The following is a 20,557-nucleotide window of genomic DNA, read 5'->3' on the forward strand; positions in this document are numbered from 1 at the left end:
CTGCAGAGGATGCTGCTCCACAGCAGCTCTCCACCATCCGATCAACCGCCTGCCCAGCAGCAGGCACTCCCCATGTGGGAGCCAGGCAGCCTGCACCATACCTCCCAGCCAAACCCAGCCTGCCGCACTGGGCTGACACAAAATAGCCCCCAGGCAGCCAAATGGGAAGGAGCAAGAAGTAGCAACATCACGACGCAAGAAGATCCATGAAATTTGGGCCCTGTAGTCTCACATTGCCTTCCCATTCTTGCATACAGGCACTTTGTTCCTCACCGTGGACCCAAAACCAGAAAGACTTGGTATCTAAACAGAGGGATTATAATCACCACAGGAACCAGTGATCACATCATCACAGCTCCAGTCTCTGCTGAGCCAGGTACTTCCTGAGCCCGTTACCATCCTCCTCAGCTCTGTATATTATCCATGCAGCCTACAACATCTCAGCGGAAACCACGTTCCACGGATCTCCCTGTTATCAGCAAAGAGGGGTGGAGCGAGCAGGAGGAGGTCAAGGGCACGCACTGCAGCCGGCAGGATGTCGGGACGGGTGCGCAGCATCCCTTTCAGGACTGTCACGTGAGGGTGCAAAGGCAGCACACAGAGGTGCTTGCTCTGAACACCAATACCCAGAGCTGCTGCACAAAAAGCCCAGGAGACATAACCAAATTGAGGGCAGTCCTTCTTACTTGACGTGGTGCTGGGGGGTGGATACAGAATCCCAGTTTTTGCCTGATGGTATTTTTAAACTCAGGAGACCATATGCTAAAAATGGGGCATTTAAAAGAGAAAAGCTGATGCATCCACACACATACCCCCTCCCCAGGGGCTACCTGGCCACTCCTGCTATTCAGGTAACTGGGACAGGTCCAGAAAGGCTATCCCATTTAAGAGCCCACATCTCCCCTTTGCTACTCCCCCTGCTCACTGCAGAAGCATGCTGGTAACCGGGCTCTTCCACCAGCCATGCTTCAGCGTCAAATCCAAACCCCCTCAGAGGAAGCCTGCCTTCTCCCTGCTCAGGAGCAAAGGCCGGAAAGGGACTTCCACCACCTGCTGCCTGTCCCCAGCCCCTCTGCCACCAGCACCCCTCTTCATCCACAGATGCTGCTTCTTCCCAGAAGGGCCCGAGAGGCAGCAGCTGAAGAGCAGCTCGTTAGCCCTGATGCAAGAGTACCACTGACTCGTTATTACAGCATTCGGCAGCCGTAACTGCCAAGAGGGGTAGAGCAGCCACAGGCAAAGTGCCAGTGAGAACCAGTTCCCTGCACCCCACTGCCCCTGCCCCCTCCCGCAATTACCCTTCTGCTCTCCAAACTGGGGGAAAAACAACCTCACCTGCTGGTCACCAAAGCACGCTGACTGGTACCACTGCACTGGTGTGCTGAGCAAGGGTTGCTCCTCTGCATGCACAGGTAAAAGCATACATGATGGCATGCTCCTCAGCCGCTCCCATCGGGACACAGGGCTCATCCACACTGCCACTGCTATGGGAAGGCACCAGCTGATTTGTTCTGGCTTTCAACCCATGAAGTTGTAACTAAATCATCCTCCACCTTTCGCAGACAAAAGACTTGGACGTCAGCAAAAAAAATGACCTCTTCAAGGTCACACAGGGACTCGGCAGCAGAGACGTGACCAGAACTCAGTTGCAATGGCTCAAAAGATGCAGTGCTACACTGGCTGCCCAGGAGAGGGACACAGAAGGGAAATGCTGGCAGGCAGCAGGATCTCCAGGGATCTCTCCTCCCAACTTGACCTGCCGCCTGGCAGGGGACAATTGAGTTCTGCTCCTCTGGCTACGACTGCAATACTCCCAGTGCAAACAGTCAGGGAGGGAAAGGTCCAAATCACATAGTCCAGCATTTGCTGCAAAGAGATCAGTGCTGCTTGAATCTCTTCCCCATCCCCAGGCAACTTTTCAGCTCAAATCTGTATCACCTGGCTTCCCCTCAGAGGCCAAGGCAGTGACTGCACAGGTTCCTGAGACAGTTACAGGCCTCTTCAAAGCAATGCTCAGTAGAGAAGGGGGCGAGGTCTGCTACGAAAAAGTAGCAAAGCGAGAAACCCCAAACCCAAAGATTAGCATGGCCAATTATGTCCCTCCTGAGATCTTGCTTGCTTCCTGCTCCCCTCCTTCATTACCTGCTGAGCAGGCTCGGGGAGGGTCCGGCTCTCAGCCATCCAGATCCTCCCAACCCTCCCCAGCTGCCAGGTCCAGGCAAACATCTCCCATGCCTCGTAACAACGCTGAGCTACTGTAATAAGAAGCTTCTTTGCCCTCTCAAAGAGAAGCTGAAGCTTGAGATGGGTAAAAGATCCAAGCCAGATGGATCAACCCTAACCTGATGTTGGTTAGGTCCTAAGACACCAAGATCTGTGCAAGGAAAAAAAAAACCTATAGAAGCATTTATCAGCTCTCAGTTTCTTCGCAAGTGTATCCAGACCACCACACCCCCAGTAAGTGGTTTTCTGCTCTCCATCCAGAGGAAAGGCTTGCTTCCCTCTCAGGCACCCCCACCACCTACATTAAGAGGCTGAAGAGCTGCAGCTAGTGTGAGCTCTGACATCAATTTCCCACAAAGCACACAGAAACAAATGCTTGAAATAGGTTTTCAGTGTATAAATGACCGTAGTTTTGGTAAAGCTCAGCGGGGGTGCCCCTGCTAACTTCATGTAGTTGAAAGGGAATGAAGACTTCCACCATCTCCCAGCTGCAAGAGAAACACCCCTGGAAAAAATCACCTATTTCAAAATCAGAGCATTAACTGTCCAAGAGAGCTCCCTAGCTTTAACTTCACACCACACACTGAGTTAGTACCTTAATCCTGATGTTCAATCACCTCCAGACAAGAGAGCACACCTGACGGAGCAGGGCTGTGACTCTGGCTGAAGACTGTCACCACTGGGACCAGCACCATGCCTGGCAAAAGCACCTTTCAGAGATGTGTTTGGAAGAGGGTCCAGGTCTCTCCTCTGAGCACCAGAGATGCCAACAGGGTTCTGGGGAATGCATCTGGTCAACCTGACCAGAAAAAACGAGAGCTCTCCAAACAGACAGTCTTGCAAATGCAACACTCGCATATGCGCAGGCACAAAAAGAGTAACTGTAAGGTCAGGGCTGTTTTTTTCTCCCATCCACTTATCAGTGCTTGCACTGGAGAGAACAAACACTGGGTCTTCTCTCCCGTTAACCCCTTCTCCCCCCCATCTCCAAAATGGGGAAGCAGCAAAGCGCTGCTGCTCCAAGTGTAAGTTCTAACGCTCCTATCCATACACCCAAAAAAAAGCTGCAGAGAAAGCACAAGGCACCTTAAAGGTACTTGATTACTCTTCCCATGAAGCAGCTCGTGACCCAGCTCTTTGCCTCACATCACCAGTAAGCCTGAAGTGACACCACTGGAAGTCTCCAGCCTTCCAGGAGACCAACCCTACGTGAGTTTTGGCCCAATGATCAGTCACCCTCCCCAAAGAGTTCTTTAAGCTACTGGATACTGAATGGGCAGTGAAATTTCAGGCATAATCAAGCAAAATCAACATGTTTCATAGACTCTTGTAGAAATACAGGAACCATTTAGGTGTGCCCCAGAAGCCAACTGGATCCCACGCTGTGGAAACTGACGCAGGATGGTGTTCCCCTCTGACAGGGTTATCGCACACTGCTCTGCAACACGCTTTTTGGTGTGTGCATCAAGGGCAGGCAGTCTCAGACACCACAGCAACGCTTTGCCTAAGGACAGCTCAATAAGTAGTGAGTAAGACAGATCCTTCTCCCTACAGAGGAGAATCCATTACTGCAACCAGAAATCCAGCCTCTCCATGAAAGAGGATTCCCTCCACCTCCTCAAAAGCCCCAGTATCACAGCTATGCCCTGTAATACCAGGCAGGAATGCCATAAATCCCTGTGAAAACCCCAGGAACTGAAAACTGCAAGGCACTCTCTACCTTAGGGCTGCAGGCAGAGGGCCAAGCAGGGGGTCTGTAGGATACACAAGGCAGCATAGTGAAGACAATATAATTAAATCTCTTAACTGAATTAGAAATCATCAGACTCACAGTCTGAGATGTTCCACCCCTCTGGTCCAGGCTATCTGGTTGGTTTTAATCAAACACACAGCTTTTCCCGATCACCCTCGAAACTCCATCCTTGCTTGGTTCCACTTCTCTGCTGTTAATTAGATTAACTCAGGTTTCAGCTCCAACTGAAGTTAAGAGGTTGTCTGCCTGTAATCTGCCAAGTCTCTTCCAAATCATCTTCACAGTTGTACTTAGAGGCTTAACTTCACATTTAAAAAACATGGGTCACTTACAGCAAATTCCTCCCTGCACAGCATGCAAATGTCACATCTGTTATTCTCCGATTAGAAAGAGAGGAGCTAGAAGAGTTCACCTGACATTGGTAAGCCAAAAAAAAGCAGTCCCCCTTTTGTTCAGCTAACTGCAAGACCCTCTGCAGTGGCAGAGGATTTCTGAGCACTCAGAAGATGTGTTAGATCATATTAGGTACTCCCCCGAGCTCTCAAGGTTTAGCTGGGAGTTGGGAAGTGAAATTTAATATAATTACAGCCAGCAAAGTCTCATGCTTTGTCATCCAAGCACATCGTGGAGGCACCTCTGTGATTCGCTTTTCTGTCTTGTTGGGTGGGATCTCGTGCACAAATATCCTATCACTTCTGTTTCAGCCAGAGTAAAACCTCCCAACAACATTTTTAGGATGTATTTCTCCACATTTCAATACCTACTGCTACAGTCACATCATTTCTCAGCATCATGCATACTGGTGTCACTCTTTACCCTTAATTCTTTGCTCTGTTTTTCCCTTTACTTGCCCCCTTGCACAGCCTTGTAGCTACCTTGCCAACTTAAGCCCATCTGGAGGTACACAGGTAGAGTGAAGTGTTTCAGTCACTCCTTTAAAAATCTCTTTTTTGCTAGACGAGGCCAAGAGCATTGCTATTTGTTATTATGGTCAAGTCTTCATTTTCAGTAGGCTTGTTCTGTGAGGCCAGGAGAACTGACATAAACAGACACCGCTCCCAAGCTATGTGGACTTTGCGACTATTTGGAAGGGCTACAGTAAAAGTATAAATTTAATGTAGTGAGAATCCTAAGTGTCTTGCAGGAATAAACTCAGTGCTTCTTTTGCAACATTTAATACAAGAAATGGAAGATCTGACCTTGGAGAATCTGAAGAAGTTAATTTCCTGTAGTTTGAAGTGAAGTGAATGTTGGCTTATCAAACACTTGAGTGTTGCTTATTAACTGTAAGTTCTCAATATTTCATTCCATCACTAGCTTCACCATCCGTAAGTGCGCAAACCAGACGGTTTGGTAACTAACATTTGGTAAATTAATAATCACTCGTTTGCACCACTGACCAAAAGCTTTCAAAAGCACAGTTACAAAGGAAAAAAAAAAAAAAAAGCAGAGGGAATTTACTGTGAAGGCTGAATATATATTACAAATAATCTGCTTAGAGACAGTGCTAAGTATTTAGCAATGTACCCACCTTCTGGCAGTACCTCCAAGTTACCAGGCAGGTAAGGTAAGACACCAATCTCCCTACACACCTTTTCTCTTACTTTCCCATCAACAAAACTCTGCCCTTTCCTCATTTTTGTGGCTTTTCCCATTTCATACTTGTTTCCCATATATTTAGTCAGGAAGAACTCACCTCTTTTCTCAGTGTTTCAGACTTCTTAAAACCTAACTTATGTAGCCCTGAAAACCCTCTGTTGTCTCCATGCATGCATCCAGCAGCAGAGTCAAAGAAGTCAAATGACTACCAGGCAAGGAGAAGAAGAGATCAGCAGCCCCCTGCGCCCTCCCTCTCGCCGGCAGATCCCCTCCAGCGCGCAGCCATGCCCTGCAGAATGCAGAGTCACTCTGCAGGAGCACGGCACACGCCGCTGCTCAGCTGGAAAAATGTGCTCAGCAGTGTGCTCGGGACGGACTCTGCTTCCTCCCACCACCCCCCGAACCTCCGGGGCTGCACCCCCATACCTGGGCAGGAAAGAGCAGAGCACCACCAGGCTCCCACGGGCACGCTGCCCCCCAGGCCCACGCAGCCCCTCTGGAGATCAGCAGCCCCTGCCCATCAGGAAGGACACACAGCACATTTCCACCCCCACCCCGGCCCCGCTTTCCAATCACGGTTTCACTCTGGCTCATGTGTCAAGGACACGTGAGGTTCACAAGCCCCATCTGAGCCCCCATTTCTCCCCAGTGCCCCACTGGCTATCGCTCTCACCGTCGCCAAAGGATCTCTGCAGAGACCAAACGAGTAACACTATAGAGCACCAGAGATGCTTCTCCTCCATCACCTTTCTCATGGGGCAGGGATGCCTCTCCTGGGCCCTGATAGATACCAGGGACACTTTGGGGAGCAAGTCAGGAGTGGAAAGAAGCGCCTGCAGCCAGGTCACGGGCCAGCTCCGCCTGCTAAAGCAGCAGGTTGCAGACCTGTTCCCAGCCACTTCCAGGGGTGCCTGGCAGGAACGTGCTTCCCCAGGAGCACGGGTCAGGGCAAGCTGGGCCCGCCACTGCGCTGTGCACACCACGCACGCTCCGGAGGGAACCTGAGTGCCATTTTCTAGATCCAGCGAAGAAAGGGTGCCTGTGTCACCTCCGAATGCCACCAGAACCAGACCGAGCGGTGCTGACAGACCTCAGTCACACCAACAGCCACCTCCACTGCCCATTTCTAAAGCAAAGGGAGGCTTCCACCACCTCACCCGTCGTGCTAGAGCACCCAACCCAGCCAAGACCACCATGGTCGCCTCCCACACACCGTCAGCCCCAAGCTATCCGCAGCAGAGATCTCTACCAATCTTTCCGAATTGTAACCATGTAAAGGAACAGGATGACTCAAAACCAAAAAAGCAAAAATAAAAATCACAACTACTGCAGAGTACTGAAGCCCGCTGCGCGTTCCTGTACAGTGCTGCAACACATGGAAGCGTTGAGGCAAGCTGCTGCTCCTAAGTCAGCTTTGCTCCAGAAGGACGCTGAAGGTAAACCACTGATAATGCAGGTATTAAATCACCCAGTTCACAGCCCTTCCTCTCTCTCCTTGTACGTCACAGCAGAATATCCCCCAGCACACGTAGCTTTAATGCTGCAGGAAGAGCTCTTGATCCTGGCAAAATCCATAGTGAGTGTCACACTGAAGCTGGGCCAGACAACTTGCTAAGGATGGTTCCGGCAGCTCAACCAGCACTGGCAGCCCAGTGCAGAATTTGCTCAGAAAAGGCAATCCACCAGGCCTGCCCACAGAAGCCCCCCAAACTGTAGCACAAACGCGTGCTCCGACAGAGGAAAGCTCAGTTAGGAGGATCTTCTGGGAACCTACAACTAGAGCAGAAGCCTCTGTTTAGAAACATGTTGACACTCGACCACCATTTCCACAGCCCTTCCTGTGCATCTTCTGCAGTATTAGAATCTGCCATCAGTAAACCTATTTTCACCAAACGCCTCGTGTCAGTTTTTACTCCACGGCTGCAGGACCTTCATGTGCGTGCCCACTACTTTCGGCCAAGCAATCCAGACCAACCCTAACCCAGGACTCTCCCTACAAAGAAGTCTGGTAATTGATTTATTCAAGGCCAAATTCAGTTCCCATTTGTTCTAGTCACCAATTACTATTGCCTAAATACTCAAGCAGCTGCTCTAAGTTCTCACATCAACTTCTTTGAAGCCTCTCCTTTACCTCTCCACTGACCTGCTCAAGTCATGCAGCTGTATCGCTTGCGACTACATGTGCAGATTAGCCAATTATTTCCAATGCAAGGAGAAAAGTCTCCCAACTCCATTCAGAGATTGCTAACGAGGACCTGGACCTGCAGAATGAGTTTGGAACTGATGCCTGGTCTCGTGCGAAGAAAAGGACAAATGCAGAGCTGGCCATGCCAGAGACCACACATCCTCAGAGTACCCAGAGCTTTACCCAACCCCAGGAGACAACTTCTTGCCCTTGCAAAGCTCCACCTAGATGGCATTGCCACCATGAGAAAGCCCAGCAGGTATCACTGAGGTTACAGCACCTCTTTCCCCAAGCTCCCTGTGTGCACAGCAAGCCAGGGATTTGACAGAGCCAGCAGCGTGGAGACTTAAGCCCTTGGTAGGAAGTCAGCAAAGGTTCCAATGCCAAAATGACCAGAGGCTAAATAACGTTTTAAAGAGCATAATATAAATGCATATGTGGTTGGGAATGAACAAGGCTCACCACTCCCAACTGGACTTACGGCAAGAGCAGAGCAAAAAGCCTTCCCAGCTCTCCTATAGGTTATCTGCCAGATCTACACCGAGGCCACTGTACCTCTGTTTACCTGGTTACTGAGATGGGAGCAGAGCTCCTCTGAGAGGCACACCACCAAAAAGGACACCACAATCCTCCAGCAGCATTCAAGTGTATTTAAGACTTCATTAAGATGATTTTTTTTTTTTTTAAAAACCTTCGCTGTTTGCAGCTGTGGTAACTGTAAGGATTAAAACATTCAACCTGGTCTAGACAGCACAGCTTTCTACTAAAATGCCCATTCCTTATATAGCCAAACAAGGACTACCACTGAGGTGGTGTCCGAGATTCATCACAAAGTAGTTTCAAGTATGCAAAGAACAACCTAACTCTATCCAAGCCGGCATTTGGCATTCCCCTGAGGATAGTTTCACACTATTTGAGCACAGCGAAAGGATCAGGTGTCGTAATTTGGAAGGGAGAGCAGAGCGTTGCAACCCCAGTGCCCCCATTCCCAGCCCTGCTTTTTGCACTTGTCTTTACGTCTGACCCAAGTCCTTCTGCTGCCCAATCCAGATACAATCCCGGTGAAATCCCCATGGCACCACAGGCAACAAACAGCTTGAAAAGAAAAGTCGTGAGGGTAAGGAGGCGGTTGGCAAGAATCCTCCGGCGGCACCTCGGACCTAGCGATCTGGGACTGGAGGTCGCAGCAGAAGCAAGCGCTGAAGCCCAGCAACCAGGGCCAGTGAGTCAGCTCTCGGGAGCTGCGCTGCCTTTCCCAGCCTTCCCGAAACAAACAGTGCACAACAGGGCAAAGGTCCAGCACAAAGCTGAAGGGCAAAGGTATGCAGGGGAGGGAAAACACTAAGCTTCACAGTTTTTTGGAGCAGTGAGTTCCAGTTACCCTCATCCTCCCAACAAGATGGGAAGAGTTACTCAAATGTGATACGCAGGATCGGAACAAAACAGTATTTCAGAGAGGAAACTTGGGGCGGGGCTGGGGCGGGAGGACTCCTGCTGCGATAGCAGCTCTGTTGCAACAAACAGCCAAGAAAGCTCCACAATTACATGCCACGACAGAGCGAGCATTGCCTAACACTTTGGAAATAGGTGTGTGCAGCACTACCAAGCTGGATGCCCAAGCAGGCAGACGCGCGCGTCTACCCTGCACGCAAAGAAATGCCATGGGTAAAATAAGCTTCCCGCACGTCTTATCTCCCATACTGGAGGCTGGTTTCAAGGAAAGCCCTATGGGGAGTTAGTCAGCGAGGGCTGAGAAGCTAATGAACCTTCCTCTGCGTCCTCTTCAGTACCGGTAGCCAACCCAGCCTTCGCTCTGGCATAAGCCAACACACACTCTCTCTGAACAATAGTCAGCTAACCTCTGGTGCTTGCTGCTAGCAATGAAGGTGTGCCTCCTGGAAAGTACTGCTCATCCGCCCAGTGCATTTGCCAAACAGCCAGCAAGAAACTCTACTCAAGAAATTAAAACACCTCCTGCATCTCCACTAGGAAATAGGTTGCTGTCTCCTGGCTGAGCATTTGCAATGAGAATGAAAACCGGCATAAGAGTTAGTACGGGCAAAGCTCGGCAATTGCCAGTCATTAAACTTACTCCCAAGATGTAAATGGCTTTAAGAATTAAGAAGTGCCAGTGCCTTGATGCAACATTTCTTGAAATAAATCCAGCAGGTTTTCAAAACAGGGTGCTGTTAACACCTGTCTGCACCAATGCTTGCATCAGCACCAGCCCTGGTGCAGGGCATAGCAGAGGAGTACGACATGTTCCAGAAGGTCGAGCTGTCTTAACTGCAAGCCACACGCTTCTCTACAGACGAATTCGAGAAAATACTTTGCATTTGGTTTATAGCCAAAAGTGCAAAGCTGTTTTTGCCAGAAAATGTTTCCTTCGCTACTGCAGACACACACACGCTACCATCATGGCTTCGCCAGTCGGGCTGCTGGCCGCATTTATTTAAATGTTAAGAAGAGAACGTGTAACAACGAGGGGACAGTCACACAGAGCTCATTACTAGATCACTGGAGAGTAAAAGCGAGGCATCATTACCAGCTCTGCCAGGGTCCCGCACAAGCAGTAAGCATCGAGTACAAGCCTCGCCCCACGGGATAGGACCGTGTGTTATCTCAGGACTTAAAGGATCCCCTCTGCTCTCTTGTACCCTAACTCTGAAACTCGTGTGAATTGAAACATAACACACATCTTGTCAAGACACGAGGAAAATTTTCTGGTGTGCCACTCCAGCTGAGCCTCAGCCTCCACTTACAGCATCAGCAGTATCGCTGTTGTCTAACTTGATCAAATGGTTGCTCCACTTACTGCCACGCCGTTGTGCTTTTGGGAGGAGGGGTTAAGAAGCAAGCAGAGGCCTTGCTTCAATAGTCCTCCTTCCTGAAAAAGCAGAAAAACTTTTTCAAACACCCTATTACAGACCTCCCTGCCAACCTTGAGCGCAAAAATGCTGCAGCAGGTAGGCAAGACAGCAACTTCTGAAGATAAATACCAATCCATCAAAAAAGGACACCGTTCTTCAGTCCCTACACCAGCCCCTCAATGCACTCAAGTTTCCCAGCTGCAGTAAGTCAAACAGTTCAAAACAACCAAAGGTGGATTTGTTAAAACTCTTCCCTATTCCATATTCCCACACAGCAGAGTCTCACAAAGATTTTGAAGGCGGCTCTTCTTTTCTCAATGCCTTTACTTTTATAAGCTCAAATTCCAACAGAGACCATTAGAGAATGGGTGAACACCTAAAGAGTAGGTCTTGTCCATTAAATCTGCTCTACGGGTCTATAATTAATATAATCATTATAAAAAAATTAGGGCTTTCAAAGCCTGTAAAACAAGTCATAGAGGGAACCCTTTATCTTTACGGAGCTGCCCTCACTAGGCTCCTTGGTCTCCTCACTTCCTCTGGCAGGAGCAGGGCTGGAAACATTTGATATCGCCAGCACACAAGCACTGCTCTGGGAACACTGCTGGATCACGAGCCACAGTTTTCTAAGCTCTGCTAAAAACCAAAAACATCCAGTGGTGGCTTTCCAGAGTTTAAAAGCTCTCAATCTGCTTCAAGTGTATGAAGGAGCCACTTTCCTTAGGCAATCCTCCTGGAGGTCACTGCAACATGACAACTCACCTCACCAGCACCATCTTTCACACAAACTCACACTCCGGATCTTTTTTTTTTGGGGGGGGGAAGCATCTGCCAAAAGAAATCCTCTACTCAAAGCAGCAAGGACACGACAGGAGCCTGCAAACTCTACAAGGAGGGACACTTGGGCGAAGGGCCACCAGGCAAGGTCAGCTGCCAGCCCGCCTCTCGTGGGAGTTTGCCAGCCATGTTTATTTTACACGTTTTCTCTTCTGCTAACGAACAGGCAGAAAAGAAACAATGCCCCAAGAGAGGAGAGCCAAGTGGCAGCGTCTGGGGCGCTGCAGGAACCAGTCACTCCTGCCAGGCGTCCCAAAATGCACCACTAGCCAATTCCATTATTTAAACACCTTCGGGAATACCGGGACAATTGTGCCAGGCCCAAGAAAATTCTGAGTGTTGCAGCACCGCTCCCTTACCGTACCGTAGGGTGGACACGCTACTGGCACACTCTTCCTCCTCAAAAAAATCATCTCAGGGGTTGCAAGGGCCCCCTTCTTGTGCTGGGCAGACTGCCTCATCTCTGCTCACTTTGACGAGTCACCCACTTTTGCGACGGGCCTGGTAATGAACCTGGACATGCCTTAGACGTGAGCCTCAACCAAGAATGTTCAATCTTGTGGTTTTGCATCTTTTGGTCTATTTCTAGGGACTGTTACCCGAGGAGGCAGCACGGTGGAGTGCAGCTTTCACACAAAGGAGCGATGCGACCAGTTTTACGTCGGACTGCAAGTGGGAAATGCAGATGGCAACGCTGTCCTGAATTTCGTTCGGCTTTGCTTATGTTGGCGTGTACAACAACAAACCACCAAACGATCTGAACATGGACTTTTACCTGGCACAATTAACTTCTCCTCTATATTCTCCATTAAGATGTCAGCTTTCCAGGTGGAAACTGCAGAGCTGTCCATCTTCCAAAGATCAATACCTCTGATGAATCATCATGCTAGGCAGTAACAGTACTTGCAAAACACTAACTCAGACAGTAACTGGGAATCTTATGTCATATCTGGCAATGTGATTTTAGAGTTAACAGAGGCAGGCCGGAAAAATTAAGAGCCTTTTCCAAACAAGCTGCTTAATGAAGACTTCCGTGTTTCCCTCTTAGCACCGATTCACTTGAAAAAGGCATGAGCGATGCCCTCCTGGTAACAGCAGCACCTATCCCAACTTCCAAGGAAATGGTGTTCTGCAATTTCAACCTTTGCTGACGACAGCAGCGGGTTACAAGCGTGATTTGGACAGCGTCGCCTCGTCGCCACCGTTGGACGCTGCCCCCACCCCCTGCTTCCCCACGCGACTCCCTTTTGGGGACAACCACACATATCCCCCCCCCCGCCGCGCACGCTTCGCTGCTGACAACCTCGATTCACGGCTGCAAGCGGGCAGGGGCAGAGCCCCCGGCCCGGCCGCCGCCATGAGTCGGCAGAGAAAGGCGGCGCGGCCTGCGCGCCGGGGGAGCCGCCGCCGCACACGTGGGCAGCGCCAGGCCGCGGGCCGGGGAAGGGCCCTCCCGGGGGTGGGGGCCGGGCCGCGCTCCCGGGGGAAGCCGCACGCTGGCGGCGCCCGGGGAAGCGACCACGTTGCCTTCGCTGCGGCGGAATGCTGGGAGCGGAGGGCGGGGGGGGGAGGCCGCTCGCAGCGGGGCGGCCACCGCGTGCCCGCGCCCGGGCCCGGCCATGGAGCGCCTACGACCGCCGAGCGCACAGGCCCACCGCGGCGCCGCCGGGCCCTCAGCGTCCCCGTCCACCCCCCTCCCCCCCCCCCCGCCTCATGGCCGCGGGCCGGGCCGGGCCGCGCTCCCCCTCCCCCGCACACAGGCGCTCCCCGCCTCGTGGCCACGAACGGCACCGCCGCTTCCTCCTTCCAACGACCCCCCCCTCACACCCGCAACCCCACACACCGTCCCCCCCCGCCCCCCGGCGCCGCGCTCCCCTCACGCCGGCCGCGGCCCCGCTCCCCGGCAGGCCGCAGGCGCGCGGCGCCGTCCCCACGCCGTGCCGCATGGCGCGGCCGGCCGGGGCGCGGTCGGCGGCGCAACCAACCCCCCCCCCCTAACACACACACCCCCCGCGCCCCCCTCCCCAACCCCCGGCACCCACCTGGAGGCGACTGCCCGTTCACCGCCGGCGCGGCGGCGGGGGCGTTCTTCGTCCAGGGGTTCACCTTGGGCGGCGGGGCCTCGATGAACTCCCGGCGCCCCGCGCCGCCCGCCTCGCCGCTGTCCTCCGCCTCGCCGCCCGCCCTCAGCAGGCTCTCCTTCTCCTGGTTGTTGCTCTCTTCCTTCTGCTGTTTGGCGCTGGGCGGCCGCGGCGCCGCGGGGCCGCCGTCGGGGCCCATGGGCGACTCGCCCTTCTCCCGGCCGCCGTCCTGCGGCGGCTTCAGCACCAGGGCGCGCTCCTCGGCGGGCAGCAGCGGGGCGCCGGGCAGCAGCGCCTCCACCTGCGTCGCCATCTGCGCGCCCCCGCCCCGCCGGGGAACTCCCCCTCGCACGCGGCGCCCCCGAGCCCCCGCCGCCGCTCAGCCGCCGCCGCCGCTCTACCCGCCCCCCCCCCTCCCCCCCGCTACCGCCGCCGCAATATGGAGACGCGCGGGGACCACGCGACTGCCGCGGGGGCGCGCGCGCCGCGCCGGCTTGCCCGCCCGCGCGCGCCGCCGGCGAGGGGAGGGGCGGGGCGCGGCGCGGCGCGCCCCCGCGGGCCGGCCGGCGGCGCGCACGTGCCTGATGCAACGCCCGGCTGCGCGGCGGGAGCGGGGGGGGGGTGGGGTGGGGGGGGCGCTTAAAGGGGCCGCACGGGCGCGGGTACGGGCCCCATCCGTCGTCCCTCCGCGCTGGGGGGCAAGCCCCGCCGCCGGGCTTCACCCCGGCCTTGCCGGCCGGGAGAGACCCTGCTCCGGCTCGGGGTTCCGCTGCTGCAGAAACACGGGGGGGGGGGGGGGGGTGGTGGTCGTGTGAAGCGGAGGGCAACGGCTGCCGCGGGGGTGTTGCTGCACGCCTCAACCCGGAGCCGAGGGGTGGGGATGCTCTCGGGTACCCACGCCCGGGGATAACGGACCGGGCGGCTGCGGGTGGTTCCTTCTCCAGCGGAACGGGCAGGAAAGGGCTCAGTGCGTGTCCTGGGGAAATAACCCCGTGCTGGGGAAACCCCCTCCCGTGCCCTGAGCCCGGCACAACCCTCAGACCTTCCTCTGAGGCAGTTAAAATATTGGATTGATCTCTAGCGGATGGGATGTCGCTCGCTCATTGTTGTCGCCAACGTCCTAGGTATTTGTCCCCTAATTTTTACCGAGAGTCCAAACCCTGTGTGTAAGTACGCACCAATTGTACACATTTAAAAGGCAACAGGCGCTGCCCATGTCATTTAGCAGAACCTGCTTAAGTCACAGTGGCCCTTACTCAGTGCCCTTTTTAGTCGTATCAAGCCTCCTCCGACCTTTTCTCTCTAACAGCGACCGCGTCACTCCACTTCTCCCCAGAAAGGTCCGTCTGGAAGCCTCGGCATGTCCTGTAGCCCCAGGAGACCCGGCAGCGTGACAAGGCACTGAAGATGTAGCCCCCAGCTGATGGTGCATGGAGAAGGATGAAAAGCTGATTTCACAGTGGAGCTGTTAGAAGGAGAGAAGAGGGTGAGAGACAAACGTGAGCTCAGCGCTCCACGCGGAAGGGCAGCAGCGTCAAGGGTCTGGCGGATCTGCAGAGGGAGTTTCAGGCTGTCAGGGATGCTCCTCTGAGACCATCTCGGCTCCCTGCATCCCTCGGTGTCCAACTTCGTGGCTCAGAGAGCACCCTCGTGGGCCACAGCCTCGGGAATTGCCAGCGTGTGCCACATCCCAAATACACTGCAGAATTTGGCCAGTAAAATTCCAAGAGGTGGTTTATATATAACTCCAGAAGAGCGGGCTGCTGGCCTGGCTGAACACCCAGAGGGATGCGCTGATACCTGAGCTGCAATAACAGAAGCCGTGTCCTGTACTCTGTATAGCCCAGTGCCCTGTTTGCCGGCGGGTCACTGCGCTCCTCACAACCCGGCCTGGGGGCTGCACAGCTCCCATTGGTTTGGGCAGCCCTCCCCGCCAGCCAGGCTCACGCCTTCACCCTCTCTAGGAATGGGTCTTTGGGTGGGGAGCACAGCCCATTGCTGGTTGAGGAAGGTGGCTGCAGCCAAGGTTCCCTGCCCTGTCCCCCAGCTGGGGTGCAGTGTTCCAGCCTCTCAGTCCCTTCGGGACGCCGCTCTGCCTGCCACGTGAGTGGGAAGGAGCCCACCGTGGCTGAGAGCCAACCTGGCTCCAGAGCTGCCAGGCAGGAGGGAGCTGGGTGAGTCTCACCCTCCATGCTCACTCGGTGGCCAGCCAGGCCAAACCTCAGCAGAGTTTTAAATGTTAGAAGATAGATGCATGGGCGAGGGGAGGAGAAAGGGGAGTGTCCGTGCAAGCTTTCTGCATCAGCCATAGGGACAAATCACCTTGGCTGGGCAGCTCTCAAACAGCCATCCTTCACGTGAAGGGAAGCTGAGTGTGCACCAACTCCAGCTGGTGTAAACACACTGGCCATGTCTAGCAAGCTCCACGTGCCCCACTGCTCCCTCAGTCTCCTCATCTCTACCAGACCCGTCTTCCCCTGCTCTACCCAGCACCTACGGCACTAGGATCTTCTGCTCCTCAGCTCCAGGGACTTGCTGAGGAGCAGCCAAGAAGTCGATGCATTTCTGCAGCACAATTCACCAGGAAGTAATCCAGCTTTGCTTTCCCCAAATACAACAAAAGCACCTAAACGCCATCCCCAAGCCTGCTTCTCCACCTCATCCTTCACCCCAGGTGTGTCCCCGTGCCTGCCCGGGCCATGCCAAGTGGCTGCAGGTGCTGCCTCCCAGCCCTGTGCTGGCCCCGTGCAGGCTCTGAGGAAGCAGTCTCTGGGGAAACTCCTCTGCCAAGCAGTGATTTGGCCAGGAGCTCCCCACCTCCCTTGCTATGTGTACAACAGATTACTTATTTCTCCCTGACTGAAGCGTGGCTTGCATATTTATCACAGATGCCTGGCTGCTTTGACACTGGCCTGGAGGTTTAAAGATGCTTTGATGGTGGCCGTTAACTCTTTGACTGTCTCTGGGGCTTGCTTGGCCCTGAATATCCCCAGTTTCATTTCTGCCCGTCTGGCAACCTCACCTGAGGTCCTGACCCTCCCTTTAGGAACAGCTTTAATTCAGTGGTCTGGAGCGAAGGGTGTGCCTGGGGGGAAAGCACAAAGCAGCCGATGTGACTGATACACCCCTTAGCTCCACTGTCCTGTTTGGATGGTAGCTCAGCCCCTTTCTCAGGCTCCACTTGCCTAATTTTGTCTGGTGCTGGGGACAGGAGATCACCATTACACGTTCTTCCTACAGTTTTACTTTTGCTGTTCCCTGGTGAGGTGAGTGAAGCCCAAGCTTTACATGTGGATGGCAAAATATTAAGGCTCAGGCACCTTTAACGCTTTGCAAAAGAGAAAGGGGGTTTTGCCAAGAAAAGCCCAAACTTCCTACCCTGAGTCATATGCTTTGACTTATTTACGTAGTTGTTACTGCTCCGTGAATCCTGCCAGGCAAGAATGTTGTCAGGGACGATGCACTGAAGCTTGGGCAAATTTTCTTGCAGCAGCCCTGCAGTGCTGCCCTCCAGTGAACCCAGCTGCCCCAGAGGGGTGTCAGAGTCCTGCTCCCGAGGGACTTGCAAATGCAGCGTGACCGACCAAACTGCAGGGCTACCTCTGGCATCCACGGGGGGAGAGCTTTTCAAAGGGCACCCAAAGCTCATTCGCAGAAGAGAAACGTCTTCCTTTCCAGAAGAGTGTGTATGCTGGTGCAGAACCATTCTCAGGTCTCTGGGCCACCAGTTACAACCCTAAGATTGAAATGGGAATTTCCAGTTTTGGAAAACCTGACAGTTTCCCACTGAAAAATACCCAGCCTGCCCTAAGCATCCTTATCAGGAAACTCTTAACCCAATCATTTCTGTTTGGATCAGGTTCTCTCCCACAAAGCAGTGGAAGTCCAAATGCCAGTCCCAGTTTGCAGCCTCAGCGGTGAGTGGGGCCGAGGACAGGCTGCCAGCAAGTCCCTGTCACCCTGCCATGACAGGTGCCTCCTAACCCCAGCAGACACCCAGGAGTGGCACATTGTGGCCATCACAAAGGACTTGAGTACTTCTAATACCGAACACCCCAACCTTTTATTCTACTACCCCAAATACTGACATTTCAACCCGCTTTAGCTCAGAACTAGAGGAAAGTGCCCATTCCTGCAGGTTTCTGCTGGAGAGACCTCCTCCAACATCTCCTTCTTTAAGCCGACTTTGAACTTCTTGCTCCAGTTTTTGACCACAGAGCTTGTGTCCCTGCTCTGGGGAGAGGGGTCATGCACGAAAGCAGGACACACAGCCAGAGCAGCAAACTCTCTGCTTCTCCTGCCAGGGCAAGGGGATGAGAACACGCCGAGTGCTCGTGGACAGTCCTGTGGGCCTTTTCTATCTGCAGTCGTGTGATCCAGAGAGAAGGAAGGTACTCCCTGGCTCTGAGATAAATGCGCTTGGACCCTTCTAACAAAACACATGAACGATCAGCATGAAGAGTGAATGCGTTCACACTATCAAGTAATTTCCAACTTGTGTAATAAACCAGCAGACACTAACGAGTTCCATTACATCCCCATTAAAACGTGCATTCACTTAGCAGGACTCCACGGCCCAGGGGCTTGGGCTCAGCAGTTTGATGTTGCAGCCCGGCCGAAGGCACCGTGCAGGGCACTCGTGCCACACACAGGGCAGAAACCAGCTCCCATCAGCTCTGCAGGAGCCGCTGGCCCCTCACCGCGTCCACCCATCTGCTGCCTACCGGGAAGTGGTGCTGCAAACGTGTCGGTGTCGAGAGAGCGCTGCATGGATTTTCCTGGTGTTAAGATGTTAGATTTAAATGAAAGTAAATATCCTGTAATTAAAAATCTGAAGGCTGCTATGTAGTTCTTTGCATGTTTTTAATAAATTGATTGGAGGGAGGGAATATCTAATGATAAATAACTGCTTTCATCATCACAAGCTTTTCATCCAAAAGCCACAGTTCTTGTAGGACTCTCCCAAAGCCAATAAATAACCACTCTGCTCAAGAAAAATTCCGAAAACACCCCTATTTCCTAGTTATTGATGACATTGGCTGTAGAAAGCAATACCTCCTCTAGACCAGAATTTCCAACCTTGTATATTTTGCTGAAGATACATTAGCCCGAGGTTGCTTAACATGTCCCCTAAATCATTTCAGTTCCCAGGTGCTCGTGGAAACACGGCGTAAGTTGACCACTGAGGCTGATTCTTTCTTCGATGGATATTTACCCTCTGTGCCAGCCCTCTGCCACCAGAAATTTCAGCAAAAATATTTCAGACACTTCTATGAAGAGAAATGAGATATTAATGCTCTGGCATCCTTTTTCAAAATGCTGTAAGCAATCCGTGCTCCAGATGAGAGGTCCTGCATCCCTCCCAGGTCCCGACTGCCCACAGCAACCCCAGAGGCCCCTGGCACAGCCCAGCTGGGGATGTGCCATTCCCATGGAGAAACAAAGCCTGCTGGCAGTGTGCTGTGGGTCCCGGGAGTCCACGTTTCTCTGCCATCGGCGCCTTGTGCAAGAGCTGACCGGGGACATACATCTTGCTGCCTTGTGCCTAATGTGCAGGGAGGCACCAGCCAGCGGCTGCTCTACAGAGTTCAATTAATTCAAACGGTGGCAGCTTGTGCAGGTGCCCTGAAAGCTCCCAAAGACTCAAGGTGAGAATCAATAAGATTTACGGGTGGAATTGTTGGGATATTTTCCTTTAAGCTCCTAAGGATAATTAACAGCCAAAAGGCCTGGTGTCAGCCACTGAAGTTATGAAATACTAAATCAGAGGCATCTCCCAGCAGGTGCATTCGCTCCCTTTGCAGGTTGTATGTTCGTGATAAAAGCATCAGCCATGCACAGCAGCAAATTCTCTCTTTTCCCATGGGACTTCTGCTCCTTTCAGTGGCTGGCAGTTATTTAAATATTGTTTTACCCCTCTGCAGTCAAAGCAAAGCCCTGGGCTTTGCCATTCAAATCTCACCCTGAGCCACAGCACAATTGCATCGCTGCCGGATGTTTCTCTGGCGGGCAGCACACTAGGCTCTGTGCACTGCACCGATACGTACGGATCCAACGGGCGCTGTTCTCCTCCTTGGATAGCTGGGGAATTGAGAAACAGCGAGAAGAAAAGTTAAAATCTTCTTATTATATGTGCAAGAGTTCAGTCTTTCGAGGGCACCAGGCATCCTGCCACGACGCTTTCCTTCCTACTTCTGCAGCTCCTTCAGCTCCGGCACTAGGCAGAAGCAGTCAGCAGCCCAGGCTCCAGTGAGCATCACAGTGGTACCAGAGGAGGAGGAACCGGGCAGGAACCCCATCAAGAGCCAGTCCTGAATGACCAGCTCTCCCACACAGCGCTCAGGTCTCCTCCCATCACCCACAGCGGAGGGTCTGCACACACTGGCCCCCTGCCCAGCCCAGCCTGTCTGCCTGCCCCAAGCACCTGCCATCACGCCGCAGGTGGCAGAGGACCCCGGAGGGGATAGCACATCTCTCTGTGGCCAAAAGTTGCATCATGCATGTGAACAAAGAGGTTGAAGCAGGGGCAGCTCCGTGCCCGGCTCTGCCTGACCCCCAGGTGTGACTAACTGATCTCCCTTTAGCTGCGGGGATGTACTGCACAGGGCTGCTGTGCTCCCGGTGCCGTGAGGATCTTCTTCCACTGCGCACGTTTCTGCTCCCACCCCTGCTCCAGTTGCAGGGAGGTTTCCATGCTGAGCAGGTTTTCCTGGCTTTCCTCCCCACGTGGTCTTTTGGGGAGAGCTCCATCCTGCACAAAAGCTCCCCCACCAGCCAGCGCCGGTCTCCTGTGCACTCAGCACCCAGGGTGCAGGGGGGACCACGGCTCCAGCCTGCTCTGAGCATCCCCTCCTCTCCACTTGTGCCCTGCAGCGAGCCGGGATCTCTGGCTGTAACTCCCACCCAGCTTCACCAGCTTTGTGTTTGCTTTCCCAAATATTTTGCTGGCGCAAAGGAAACATGATCCTGCTGAATTGTGAGCTGAGCCACCTTCACCCTCAAGCTGAAG

The 20,557-nt window shown here is 53.4% G+C and overlaps 1 protein-coding gene across 1 annotated transcript in view; it reads right to left on the reverse strand.

Moving 5' to 3' along the window:
- LARP1 (La ribonucleoprotein 1, translational regulator) overlaps nucleotides 1–13,861 on the reverse strand; it is a 42,553-nt gene extending 28,692 nt beyond the window's left edge. The window contains exon 1 of the mRNA XM_086471290.1: nucleotides 13,510–13,861. Coding sequence (XP_086327416.1) covers nucleotides 13,510–13,861 — 352 coding nt within the window. The remainder of the gene's footprint in view (nucleotides 1–13,509) is intronic.
- Nucleotides 13,862–20,557: the final 6,696 nt, after the last annotated feature.

Source organism: Leptosomus discolor, chromosome 10 (assembly GCF_034619465.1).
Source record: "Leptosomus discolor isolate bLepDis1 chromosome 10, bLepDis1.hap2, whole genome shotgun sequence".
NCBI classification, from domain to species: domain Eukaryota; kingdom Metazoa; phylum Chordata; class Aves; order Leptosomiformes; family Leptosomidae; genus Leptosomus; species Leptosomus discolor.